The sequence below is a fragment of the Sus scrofa genome, chromosome 3 (genome assembly GCF_000003025.6).
Source record: "Sus scrofa isolate TJ Tabasco breed Duroc chromosome 3, Sscrofa11.1, whole genome shotgun sequence".
Taxonomy (NCBI): Eukaryota; Metazoa; Chordata; class Mammalia; order Artiodactyla; family Suidae; genus Sus; species Sus scrofa.
The window spans coordinates 37,589,940-37,602,736 of record NC_010445.4 but is presented as its reverse complement, the minus strand read 5'-3'; the positions used below and the strand labels follow the sequence as shown (position 1 = coordinate 37,602,736).

At 57.6% G+C, this 12,797-nt stretch overlaps 3 protein-coding genes across 11 annotated transcripts in view; 1 reads left to right on the top strand and 2 right to left on the bottom strand.

The window, feature by feature from the left end:
- Positions 1,421 to 3,163, top strand: SMIM22 (small integral membrane protein 22). Of its 3 annotated transcripts, none has more exons than XM_013995680.2 (4): positions 1,421 to 1,726; positions 1,899 to 2,060; positions 2,140 to 2,225; positions 2,330 to 3,163. In XM_013995680.2, exons 2-4 carry the CDS (start codon positions 1,925 to 1,927, stop codon positions 2,369 to 2,371), a joined length of 264 nt encoding a protein of 87 aa, XP_013851134.1. In that variant the 5' UTR covers positions 1,421 to 1,726; positions 1,899 to 1,924; the 3' UTR covers positions 2,372 to 3,163. The 3 variants fall into 3 exon arrangements, with proteins under 3 accessions (XP_013851134.1, XP_013851133.1, XP_020942328.1); XM_013995679.2 differs by having other exon boundaries at positions 1,421 to 1,730; XM_021086669.1 differs by having other exon boundaries at positions 1,677 to 2,060.
- ROGDI (rogdi homolog) lies at positions 2,733 to 9,755 on the bottom strand. Of its 6 annotated transcripts, none has more exons than XM_021086663.1 (11): positions 8,657 to 9,755; positions 8,514 to 8,585; positions 7,772 to 7,854; positions 7,463 to 7,517; positions 6,682 to 6,762; positions 5,806 to 5,901; positions 4,440 to 4,538; positions 3,986 to 4,099; positions 3,835 to 3,884; positions 3,590 to 3,716; positions 2,733 to 3,298 (listed from the first exon to the last, which is right to left on the bottom strand). In XM_021086663.1, exons 1-11 carry the CDS (start codon positions 8,699 to 8,701, stop codon positions 3,257 to 3,259), a joined length of 864 nt encoding a protein of 287 aa, XP_020942322.1. In that variant the 5' UTR covers positions 8,702 to 9,755; the 3' UTR covers positions 2,733 to 3,256. The 6 variants fall into 6 exon arrangements, with proteins under 6 accessions (XP_020942322.1, XP_020942323.1, XP_020942326.1 ...); XM_021086664.1 differs by having other exon boundaries at positions 7,463 to 7,512; positions 7,776 to 7,854; positions 8,657 to 8,774; XM_021086667.1 differs by lacking the exon at positions 4,440 to 4,538 and having other exon boundaries at positions 8,657 to 8,793.
- Positions 9,245 to 12,797, bottom strand: part of GLYR1 (glyoxylate reductase 1 homolog) — a 38,136-nt gene continuing 34,583 nt past the window's right edge. For both annotated transcript variants that reach the window (XM_003354620.4, XM_013995678.2), the window contains exon 16: positions 9,245 to 11,368. In XM_003354620.4, coding sequence (XP_003354668.3) covers positions 11,294 to 11,368 — 75 coding nt within the window. In that variant the 3' untranslated portion in view covers positions 9,245 to 11,293. The remainder of the gene's footprint in view (positions 11,369 to 12,797) is intronic.

The following is a 12,797-nucleotide window of genomic DNA, read 5'->3' as shown; positions in this document are numbered from 1 at the left end:
AATAAACTTGCATTCCTTCAAGACACTATTTATTTCGCCCATCATGGCTCAGCAGAAACGAATCCATGAGGATGCAGTTTCAAGGCCTGGCCTCGCTCAGCGGGTTAAGGATCTGGCGTTGCCATGAGCTGTGGTGTAGGTCGCAGACATGGCTCCAATCCTGAGTTGTGGCTGTGGTGTAGGCCAGTGGCTACAGCTCTGATTCCGCCCCTAGCCTGGGAACCTCCATATGCCACAGGTGCAGCCCTAAAAAGCCAAAAAACAAACAAAAAACAGATGTGTGACTTGAGCTAGGCCTCAATTTTCACATCTGTAAAATGGCAATAGCAATAATACCACTTTTGCATCGTGGTGAGGACTAAATTAGGTAACGAATGTATGGGTATCCTTCAGCGATACTGTGGGTTCTGTTCCAGACAGACCACCACAATAAGCCGCACATTGCAATAAAGTGAGTCCCACAGATTTCTTTAGTTTTCCAGTGCATATAAAAATTCTGTTTACACCGACTATCGTCTATTAAGTGTACAAGGGCATCGTCAAAAAAAAAAAAAAAAAAAAAAAACAACCAACCACAACGTATTAACTTAAAAACACTTTTCTGAAAAATGCTAAAATGATTACAATAACAACAGCAAAGATCACAGACTGCCAAACAAATATAAGAACAAGGAAAAAGCTTCCAAATGCTGTTGGAAAATGGTGCTGATAGACGTGGCTCAACATAGGGTTGTCTCAAACTTTCAATTTGCCAAAAAATGCAACATCTCGGCGTTCCCGTCGTGATGCAGTGGAAACAAATCCGACTAGGAACCATGAGGTTGCGGGTTCCATCCCTGGCCTGGCTCAGTGGGTTAAGGATCCGGCGTTGCTGTGGCTATGGTGTAGGTGGGAAGCTGGAGCTCTGATTAGACCCCTAGCCTGGGAACCTCCACATGCCTCAGGTGCAGCCCTAAAAGAGCAAAATAAATAAATAAATACATACATAAATTAAAAAAAGGACAACACCACAACATCTCAAAGTGCAGTAAAGAAAGGGGGTGCCTGTACCGTGTAGGCAATGGAGCTTCACATTAGCCCACATTTTCCCAGCTAGACCATGAGCCCCACAAGCACAGGAAGCTGAGTCCACCTGTTTACAGCCAGTCCCAAGCGCCGAGAAGTCTTGGCCTCTGCTCTGAGAGAAGGGGGGCGTGACAGTGGCCTCCAGATGGTGTTGTCATCAGCTCAGCGTTCTGGGGGGAGAGCTCATTTGAGGGACCACAACCATCGCCTCACAAGGGTCACTGCGAGGACAGGAACAGGGAAGGGGACCCAGGCAAGGGCGGCGGACAGGACACAGCTTCCCCCTCCCCTCCTCTCTTCTTTTTCACCTGCCTCCCTCTCTCCCACCAACCTCCCACCATCCTGTCTTTTCTTCATTCGCCAAGTCAAGGGCGGCTCAGTGCCCACTGTGTTCCAGGCTACGTGTCTGGTCTGCTGAGAAAAAGCGAGAGCTCTCCCGAGTGAAGAGGCTTCTCCCTGGGTCCCCCAGCACCTGTCAAGGTTGGGAGGCAGGAAACACACCTGCGGGGCTGGCCCAGCCCCGCCCTCGCCTGGCTCCAGCAGCCCCCGGGGGAGTGGTGGGGTGGGGCTGGTTGCCAAGGCCTCAGGAGGTGCGGATCCGGAAGCAGGAAGTCGTCTTTGCTCCCAGGACCAGGGACTTGCCTGGCCGGGAAGCTCCAAGGCAGGTGGGGGCTCAGGGCTGGGGCTGGTGGGGGGAACGGGCTGCCCGGGCCAGGGTCAGGGTCGTTGAGACGAGAAGAGAGGCAGGGCCTGGGCTGGACTGTCGGAGGCCTGGACTCGGCAGTCCCAGAGGAGCCCAGGGTTCTGAGGCGGCCCACTGGGGGGCTGGGCAGGTGGCACCCAGGACCGTCCGGCTGAGATGGCTTTGTCAAGGGCGGGCCTGGAGCAGGAGCTGAGCGCCACAGGCCAGCAAGTGCTGGGGAAGCTGAGGAGCCACCAGCTGTTCCAGTCCCAGTGGGACACCGGGGCCTTCGTCATCTTCCTCATCTTCCTCGGTGCGTGTGGATGGGTGTCGGGCTGGGTCAGCCTCCCGGCCCAGGGTCCGAACTGGACGCAGTCTTGTCCCACCTACAGGCGTCGTGCTGCTCCTGCTGCTGCTCGTCTTCATCCACTGCTGCTGCTGCAGCTGCTGTGACCGCCACTCCTCCAGGCCTCAGAAGGTGAGCCCCCAGCACCAGGGCCCGGCTGGCACCAGGACACGGCTCTAGGGCAGAGGGGCCAGGGGGCGGAGGAGGGAAGCCACTGTCCCTTGCGTCTCTTTCAGGAACGCTCCTGGGGGGTTGATAACTTGGCCCTGGAACCTTAGCCGGAGAGCCCTGCCCCTCGTCTTTGTCTGCCGGACAGCAAGAACCATGCCTCGTTCAGCCAAAGCCGGAGTCTGGAGCGAGTTCTGAGCCTCTTGTGTGTGTGGGGGGATGGACGGACAGGGCAGCCCCCCCCTCCCCCTTCTTCTAGATGCCCCCAGGTCTCAGCCTTCAGCTGGAATGACTGTCCCCAGGAGACCTTAGGTGACCTGCTGTAGCCACTCAGTGACTGTCTGTGACCATCCCACTTGGCCCCTTGGCACCTGGGAGGCCAGGGGCTCAGTCCGCAGTCCCTGGGTACTCTGCCAGCTCCTGGCCATCACGAAGCCCTGGCCAGGTCCCCACTCAGACAGACACGAGGGCTCCAGGCAAAGTCAGATGATCTTTATTCCTCAGAGGCCCCAGCAGGGTCATGGAGTGAACACAGATAAGGGCATCACAGCTCATGGTGGGCGCCTTCTGTCCCCCTCTCCTGACACAGAGCCTAGGGCCACCACCCATGCCACGCCCTCCAGGGGCGGGGCGTGTGTGGCTCCCCTCAACGTCCTCAGCTGCCCCAGGGAGGGGAGGGAGGGAGGAGGGCCAGCCCTACCCTGAGTCCAAAGGTTCCAGCCTTCTGCGGAGGGCAGGGCTGGGACTTCGGCCACCTCACAGCCCCACCTTCCTGACCCCTCCCCCCCCATTCCAAAACAAACCGCAAGCCACTATCCCTTCGTCCCAGAGTTCAGGTCCATCCATGCAGACGTGACAGGCAGGACAGGGTGAAGAGGGAAATAAATAGCCCATGGTGCACAGCTCTGGCTCTGGCTGGCACTCTGAGGCGGTGGGGGGACAGGGGCCCCTGGGCGGGGGGCCATGCCCAGGGGCCCGGGTCTTGGGCGCTCCGCTCAGAAGGGCCTGTAGCTCCAGTAGCTGGAGAACACGGAGATCTGTGGAGGGAGAAAGCGGGGCGCATGCTGGGTGGTGGGGCTGGGGGTCTGGACACCACCGCACCCTCTGTGACCCTGGCGGGATCTGAAGGTCAACTCGGGGCCATGTGTCAAGGGCCCAGCCACACCACGGCCCATTTGTCTGGCGTGTGTGGAGGGTATAACAGATCTTAAGATTAGGGGGTACTGTGGTGGTGTGACAGGAGGCCTGTCGTTTGGCTGGCCTAACCTGAGGGAGGCCCAGCCCAGGAGCCACTTGCACATCCCCCCCAACCCCATCCCTGTCCCCACCTTGTCCTTGAGCTGCTGGCAGAGCTGCAGGGAGACGGTGAAGAAGACCAGGGCGTCATTGAGCCAGGGGATCACACACTCCACCTTGTGCACGTGGCTCACCTCCAGACGCTGTGCGCCCCACTCACTGGGGGGAGGGGGGAGGGTCCTCGAGGGTGGTCCAGCCAGCCTGGACCCCATCCCCTCAGGTGCAGAGGGTTGGGGTGGCGAGGGTGCCCAGGGACCTCCCCCAGGGGCATACTTACAACATGGCCCCGGGGCTGTGGAGCACAGCGCCTCCAGCCGGGCGGAAGTTCTAGGCAAAGAGCATCACACAGGTCAGGCCCGGGGCTGAGGGGGCTGCAGGGCTGTGGGGCTGAGGGCAGGCAGGGCAGTGGGTGGCGGGGGGGTGCTCACCTTGGTGGAGTTGGGCTGCAGGGCGTGCAGCTGGTACACGGTGAGGCAGAGCTTGTTGAGGTTGATGTAGAAATTGACCAGCAGGTCTGAGGGCAGGGCGGGGGCGAACATCCGCTGCGGGAGGGCAGGCAGGTGGGATGAGGGCCAGGCAGGCCACCCCCCAACCCCCTAGGGGAAGCCCAGCCCCAGCCCAGGGGCTTCCAGACTCTTCCCAGGTGCCCCCGGTGGCTTCCTGCACCACTGGGCTGGGGAAGCACTGACCCAGACGGGGAGGCATATCAGGGGGATGCAGAATGGAAGCCAAGGACCGGACCCCACCCCAGAAAACTGTGCAGACACAGAACTGTGCCGGCAACTTGGGGCTTCCCTTGGCACCCGTGTCCCTCCCACGGGCAAGCAGGGCCCTCTGTGGGGACCAACTCTCTGGGAGCAGGCACGGGCCTTAGGCACTGACCGTGAGGCCGCTGGCAGCGATCTCAGGCAGAGTGAGGGTGGCCGGGGTGGTGAGCCGGTTTCGGGCTCTGGTCAGCTGCAGCATCACTGCGTCCATCAGCTGGGGGAAGGGGGCTGGTCATAGCTGCGGGCAGCGGGGCCTGGTCCTGATCCCAACCCCCGCCTGCCTCCCTTCCCCCAAGGCAGGAGCAACAAAGTTATGGTAGCTCCCAGCTCCTGCCCTGGGGGAGCGTCATGGTGTCAGGACCTGAACCCCTGCAGCAGGGGCCTTGCTAAAGATGCAGGTAATTTGGCTCTGGCTGGGGATGGGGGCAGGACGCCTGCACTGTTGACCACCCATCCAGAAGATTCTACTGCATGGGATCCCGGGTGTTGGTCCAGTGGGAAAATGGAAGATCCTGGAAGTCAGCCCCAGGGGCCTAGGGCTTTGCAGATTGATGTAGAAATTGGAGGAGCTTAGAAGAAGGGATCCTAATTCGGCTTGGGAGCCAGGGAAGGCTTCCTGGAGGAAGCATTGGATGGCTAAATTGAGGCCATAAGGTGGGCACTAGCCCTGTTTCCCCAGGTGAGGAAACTGAGGCTCCAAAGGGCTCAGGCCGCAGAGCCAGCCAAAGGTGGGACCACCCGGAATGCCACCCTTCCCCCTGCCATGGAGCACAGCTCTGGCTCGAACTCAGAGCCCCAGTTTTCACTGCTTCCAGCTGTTCGCCCAGCTGTTGCTGTGGGTGCTGGGGTCCCCTGGATTCTGGGAAAGGCAGAACTCCGGGGTGGAGGCATGTGGGAGGCACATTATACCCCACAGGGCGGTCACAATTCTGAGAAGGACTTTGGTCCATTTGGTTTCAAACTTTCATGTGAGGAACCAGAGGTCCAGAGAGGGCAGGTGAACCACCTGAGGACACATAGCAAGTCAGGGGCAGAGCTAAGCATGAATCCAGGGCATCTGAGCTCAGCTCGTCCCTCCACACCACGTGAATCCACTTTGTTAACTACAATGGTTTTCTACTGCTGGTTAACAGCTACTAGGGGCCACTTTACCTGCTTACTAGGAGCCACTTTACCTGCATCATCACGACCGGTAGTCACTACAGCTCATCCCCCTTTTACAGGTGGGGCTACTGAGACACAGAGTGGCTAAGTAAGTGGCTTGAGGCTGTACAGCTCATAGTAGGAGGCCTTGGATCAGAACCCAGGTCTTCTTCTGGAGCCTGGGCTGGCAGCCATTCAGCCGCGGCTGGATGGACATGTGTATACTGAGAGGGGAAGGGTCACCCACGGGTCACACCTGAGAATGTGGGGGAAGCGCTCTCCAGGGGCCTGGGCAACGGTCAGGGAACCTGGCTCTCCCACTCCTATGGGCAGCTCACCTTGAGGACCTCTGCTCCTGTCCTGAACTGGTAGTTCTCGTCCCGGTTGGCGAGAAGGTAAATGGCTTGGCTCACATGGTTTCTGGCATCTTGGATCTGAGAACAACGGCAACGGAGCGGTCAGCGGACTGGGCCTCAGTAAGAAGAGGCACCAGATTCAGGGCAGCGAGGGTCTCTGGGGCTCCAGCCCACGGGCCCCCACACGGAGCGTCTGCCTATCCTCCTAGGTGGGGCAGGGTAGGTGCCACCTGCAGGCCAGGCCCTGGCTGGGTGCTGGGCGTAGGGCAGACTGAGGCAGGCTTGGTCCTTGGCCTCATGCAGTTCCCTTTCTCAAGGAGGAGAGACAGTCACACTAGACGTACAAGATAAAAGACTGTGTGACTGTCGCAAGGAAACAAACAAGGGGATGGAGGGGGGTGAAAGGGTGGCTCCTGGGAGGTAACTTTAAGCTGACACCGTGTGATGAGAAAAGCTGGTGTGGGCAGGATAAGCACAAGCAAAGGTCCAGAGGTAGAAACACCTGGTGGCTGGTGAGAGGGAGGAGAGAGGGGACAGAAGCCAGGCCCACTCACATAGGAGCTGTGAGGGCGTTTGGACCTGGTTCCCGAGAGCCATGGGGAGGCCCTGGAGGCTCTGGGCAGGGGCTGATTTGTTCAGGGCATCCCTATGGCTCTTGCTGGGCCAGGGGCCTACACACAGGACAGGCTAGGAGACCGGGCAGTGCCCGCCCCAGCTGCACTGCTAGGAAAAACACCTTCCCAGGCTTGCTGTGGTTGAAAGTCCCCACAGGCCCAGCCTGGGAGGCCTCAGTGCCGCCAAGGGCCTGCCCCTGCCTGCCCTTGAGGCATAAGCCCTGGCCAGGGGAGGGCTGGTTACCTGCTGCAGCTTCCACTGCTTGTCCTCCCGGAAGGCGAAGTGCAGCAGCTGGTTGTTCCTGGGCATCTTCAGGTTCACGTCCTGATGGGCAAGAGCAGGATAAGCCGGGCGGAGGGACGCCCTCCTGCTTTGGGGCACTCTGAGCCCTTGAGCCAGGGGCAGAAATAGAGGGGGGGCGGTGGTCACACCCCAGTCCCTCCCTGGGGCAGAGGGTCTAACACTCTGGCCATTTGTGGGGGTGAAGAGGCCGGCCAGGAAACAGGAACTTGGGCTCAAGCGGAACCAGAAAGAAATGAAAGGGAGAAAGGGAAGGAGGCCTCGGCCGGGAGGAAGCGTGCGGTGATGGGGAAACAGGGAATATTTGTACACACCAAGGGCTGGAACGCCCACCTGCCGGGGAGAGGGACCTTCCCGGGGGGCTTGGCAACTGCCACAAGGTCAGGTGCAGCCAGGGCTCAGATGACGGCTGATTTCACCTTGATCTGGGGCCAGCCTAATCCTGCCAGTGCCCACAACGTCCCTGGGCCCAGACTCTGAGTAGAGCTGTGTGCAAAGCATGCCCCCCCACCCCCTCACTGAAGAAGCACACCAATCCCATAAGCAGGTTAAGGGGGCTGCTGTCATCTTACAAATGAGGAAACTAAGGCCCAGAGAGATCAAGGATTCTGCCCAGAGTTTCACAGCTGGTGGCAGAGCTGAGATAAGCAGGAGGCCCCCAGGCTCCCCGCCCCACTGGCTCCTGGGGCAGCATGGGAAGGGGGAGAGGGGCCAGGGGACTCACCGCCTGGCTCAGGGCATCCCCTTGCAGCGTCAGCACGCCCTTCACCTGGTCTGTGCTACAACAGGGGAGAGTCAGAGCGGCCCGCAGCTGCCCCCTCCCACCACTCAGTCCTTTCAACAGGCTGCCCCTGGCTGTCACGGGATGGTCCAGCCTGTCCCCACGCACACCCTCTGGACGTCTGGGGAGCTGAAATCAGTTTGCTGGGCAAGGCCTTGGCCATGCCTTTCGTCCTAGAGAGTATCCCAAATGACCCTCCTTCCAAGAGCCCACCCCCCACCCCGTCCCAGTTTCCACACAGTCGGGGCTCACCCACAGCTGCCCAGGATGAAGTTCTCCTGCTTCGTGGGCCCCTCCGTGCCTGAGCCCGGCAGAGTGAAGCGAAGAGAGGCCTCCTGGGGGGCAGAGGGGAGTGGGGTAAAGTTTACCCACTCAGGGCAGTGCTTCTTCCGAAAGCCCCTCCCCCACAGCCTGAGTTTCAGGTCCTACCTGAGCTGATACCTGCTCCTTCCACATTCCCTGGGTGCCTACCGTGCGCCCAACAAGGGATAAAGAACTGAGACGCCCTGCCGGCCAGGTTAAGTCGCTCAGATGGGGGGAGCCAAATCAGGGAAAGCAGTAGCCATGGTAACCTGCAATTCTGGCCTTACCAGGCACTGCCTGGACAGTTTTTGCGACTCGACTGGCTTTTTTTATCTTCACAGCAGCCCTAAGGCCGGTACTGCTATCTCCTTTTTGCAAAGGGGAGGCCCAGCCAGATCAAATGCTTGGCTGAAGTCAAAATGCTGGGTCCTTCAGAGCTGTGGTGAAAGGGCAGTTTCAAAGGAAGCTCTCCCCCTCCCGACCCTGGGGCTCAATCCAGGGCCAGGGCGCTCACACGGCTGCTTGTGGAACTGGGTAACTACCTGCTGGTGGTCCTGGCTAGACTCTAAATTCACTAAGGGCAGGGCGTACACAGTCGCGTACCCAGTCGGCGCTCGGGCGGCAGCTGCGGGAGGCGGAGGAGGGAGCCGCGCTGGGGAGGGTGGGGACAGAGACCCTCGAGGCGCGTTACCTTGAGGATGTCCTGTAGCTGCCTTAGCACGGCGTGCACCTCATCGTGCAATAACCAGCGAAACTCCTCCTCCTGCGGGGACAGGCCCGCTGTCAGTCGCCTGGGCCCACTGCCCCCCGCCCCACCTCGCCCGCGCCACTCACCAGCACCGCCCGCTCCGCCGCCGTCGCTGCCATCACGGTAGCCATCGCCGCCGCTCGCTGCCCAGCGACCGTCACCTGCCCGCGGTCTGCTTGTCGCTCGTCGCTCGGAACACCGGCGGCGCCCCAGCCCACCCCCCGCCGCCGATTGGCTGCGCGTGCTCCCGCCCCGCCCCCAGCCCCCTGCGCCGCAAGGGCCCTCAACCCGCCCGCGCCGGCTGGTCCTGGACGCCGCCGGCACCAGCGCCGAGCACTCCGGCTGCCCCGCGGCGGCCGCTGGTCCCGCCCCTTCCCGGCTCCGATAGGGCGCCCAGCTTCGCTCGCACTCACCTATTGGCCGGCGAGACGGCTTGCTCTCGCTGCTCCCGGCGATTGGCCGACAGGGAAGTCTATTCCCGCCCGGTCTCGCCACCGGCCCGCTAGTTCCGTTGGCCGGGAAGAAACCCTCGGCCCGGGCCTACACCTCTTTTCTTCACATAGCGCGGTGTCCGTATTCCGGCGCGGACCACCACCAAGATCCAGTTGTGTTATCAAGAAACGTTTTATTTTGTTTGCAGTAGCCTTTTGTTAATTGCACAAAATCATGTTTTGTTTTTGCCATTTAAACATCACACAGTCCTATTCTGAAAGACAAATGTTCATTAAAAACAAAGCAAAAAATAAAAATTCACAACCTTAATTACCTAGATTTGTCATTTAAAGGAGATTTAAAGGAAAAAAAAAGGGGTTGTGGAAGAGGGGCTTTCTTACAAGCTTTTTCACAAGTGTCACATTTTCTCCTTAAAAGGGAAGGATTTCAAAACAAAGGTGAAATAGCTTAAACAGAAATATTCATAAAAAGGAACTTTACAGAATTGTCAACAATATTAAGACAACACTAACCAGTTTCATTACAGCATCCTCCCCCACCCCCACCCCCCAGTGTCCCGCTAGGACTAGAACAGGCTTTGTGTTCAGACAGAAAATTCAAAATCCCAGTGAAATTAACAACTGTGCCAAAAACCACAGGGATCTCCCCTGCCCCCATTTTCTGAGACCCCCTAACCTGGGTTTCGATGGGCTGAAAAGGAACAAGGCTGTAAAGCAGAGGGGCCCAGACCAGCATGGCCGCCTCGTATTTATTACATATTCACTGTAAATGCTGACCCTCTAACGTGTGACTTTGGAAAACCCAACCCGTGCCGAGGGAGAAACACTGACATCCTTTCGGTGACTTCTCCTTTTTCTTATGCCACGTTCTAAGCCCCTCTGGTCCCCTATCCCAGGAGAAATGCTCGGGTCTCGAGGATGTCTTAGATCCACCTCTGAGGGTTAGTTAACTCAGGTCTGGTCAGGCCTGGTTCTCCGCTTTCCTCCCAACAGTCCCCGGGCCCCGGAAACACCGAAGACGGTGCTGCTGGCTGAAGTGAAGACAATCAGTCCCGTTTCAAGAGCTGAGCCTAAGAAATGGTCATCGTTAGTCAGGCTGGGTCTGGGCCAAAGAAGGAACAGACAGAAAGAAATACTGTTTCCATAGGAGGAAAAGGGGGAAGGGAGGAGAGCGGAGGTGAGCATGCAAGGGACCTGTGCAGGGACAGGTTGGAGAAGATGGGACTGCTGGGAGGGGACCTGGGTCAGAGTGGCTCTTTAGAACCAGGTAAAGGGGCTATGGCATAACGGAAACAGGAAGGAACCCCCCCCTCCACTCCTTAGTGGTGGCCCTCAGGACCCCTTCCCAAGGGCTGGAATGCAAATCCAAACACTACAACAGCTTGGTGTGGGGAGAGCGCCTCTACACCAGATCAAGTCTGATCCCAGCCCAGGGATCCACAGTGGCGGTGACTTCTGGGACAGGTGCTGAAGAGCAGCGAGGAGAGGAGGCTTCTCTGAGGCTCATCTAGGGGCTGGCTGTTTGCTGCTTTCCCTGGAAAGCCAGAGCCCTGTCTTTGCTTTGACTCTGCCAATCTCTCTTCAGCTCACAAAGGCATTTATGGAGAGCTGGTTGCGCACCGGTAGCTTAAACATGACAATCCTCATCAGCTGGTCACCTGAGGTTGGAGGGCCCGTGGGACTCTCTGTTTAGAGTCTGTGCTGGCTCATCTTGGCCCAGAGCCTCTCCCTCTGCGTGGGATCCAGTGGGGGACGGTGGAGAGAACCATTGCCTCTTTGCTCTGAGGGAAGCAGTAGGAAAGCTTCCAGCTCTCCCTGCTGATTCTAGTTCCTCGACTGGAAGGGGTCTGAGATAAGACAGCTTGGAAGAAGTAGAAAAAAAAAAAAAAAAAAAAAAAAAGCCAGGCAGCAGCTTCTGGGCAGCTTCTATCCTGGGGCAAGAGCCAGTATGTGGTGTGGTGTGGTGTGTTGGGGTGTGTGTGTGTATGTGTGTGTGTGTGTGTGTGTGTGTGAGTGAACACACAGCCACCTAGTCCAGGGCCAGTGCCCAGCTCAAGAGCTTTCCCACAGGCCAATCCTGACGACACCCTCCCCTCTCCAAGACCTTCAGGAGAGGAGCGATGCTGTGTGCTGTGCTGATGGCAAGTCTCAGAGTCTGTATAAAAGGAGATGGAGACAGGTGGACTGGTCCAGAATTAAGTCCCAGGACCCCAACCCCATGTGAGGAAGAGGGGGTCAGGGGGAAGATGGGGGTGGGCTGGGGTCAAGGGCTTAGTGTATGTAGGCTCGGTACACGGCGGACATGTCGTTGTCAGACTGGTCCAGTGCCTTGGCTCTTTTGTACACCTGGAAGAGAAAGGACATGGGCTTAGTCTGACCACGGAGCTGACCTGCTGCCCAGAGGCGGTTCTAGATGCGGTTAGGTGGGTAGGTTCTGGAGTCCAGGTGGTCTGGATGGGACTCCTGGATGCCCCACTGACTGGCCTGATCTTGGACAAAGTGCCTCAGTTCCTCTGTGCCTCCACCACTGGTGCCTGATTTTGTGGAGAAGGTAAAGAGGGCTGTTGCGAGGGTTAAACGCAGCGAGGGATGTAAAGCTCTAAGAGGCAGCCTTCGGCCTCGTTAGTCATTACCATCCTGTCCCGCCCTGCTGGAGACTTGCCAGGTTACTCTCTGGGCTCAGCATGGCGGGCTCCTTCCCAATTGGCTCCCAGGCCTCTCCTGACCACCCTGTCCACAGCAGCAGCTCTACCATTTCACCCGGTCACCTCTATCCCTTTACTCTGTCCTATTCTATTCATACCTCTATTTATGCGCCTCCATCTATTAAAATGTAAGCTCCACAAGGAGAAGGGGCTGCACCCTGTGTCCCCAGAGCCTAGAATGGTGCTTGGCCTTTTAACAGCCACCCCAGAGGCACTAGGTGAAGAAGAAAGAGTGTGAGAAGAATTAAAAGGCCAGAGTTCAACGAAGGCAGAACAGCGTCTAGTCGTGCCGGAACATGCAGCTAGACACAGGTTCCTCCCACATGGCTCACTGCATTTCTTTTTGTTTTAAACACAGCCCAGGGGGTACCTTGGTGGCCTAGCAGCCAAGGATCTGTGTTATCATTGCAGTGGCCTGGTCGTTGCTTATGGCCCAGGTTTGATCCCTGGTCCAGGAACTTCCACAGGCTGCAGATGTGTGTGTGGGGGGAAAGGAGTTCCCATCTTGGCTTAGTGGTAACAAACTCGACTAGGATCCAGGAGGATGAAGATCTGATCCCTGACCTTGCTCAGTGGGTTGAGGATCTGGTGCTGCCGTGAGCTGTCGTGCAGGTTGCAGAGGTGGCTCAGATCTGCTGTGGCTGTGGCTGTGGTTGGCAGCCGTAGCTCCGATTCAAACCCCTAGCCTGGCAATTTCCATATGCCGTGGGTGCGGCCCTAAAAAGAAGAAAAAAAAAAAAAAGGAAAGAAAGAAAGAAAGAAAGAAAGAAAAAAAGACCAAAACCACCCACAAACAAAGCCCAGTTGGAGCTACCATAATTACTGTCCATTACAGCTCCAGTGTAACTGGCAACTCAGAATGAAAACTGAAGAGCTTTTCAGATAAAAGAGAACTAAATCACTGACAGAAGACCTACACTCAAGAAATGCTAAATCAAGTTCTTCCAGCTGAAAGGAAAGGATACCAGAGAGAAATTCAATTCTGCAGGAAGAAATGGAAAGCACTGGAAATGGTAAATTAGAGAAATAAAAACAAATACAAAATTATTTTTTTCTCTTTTCTTTTTTTG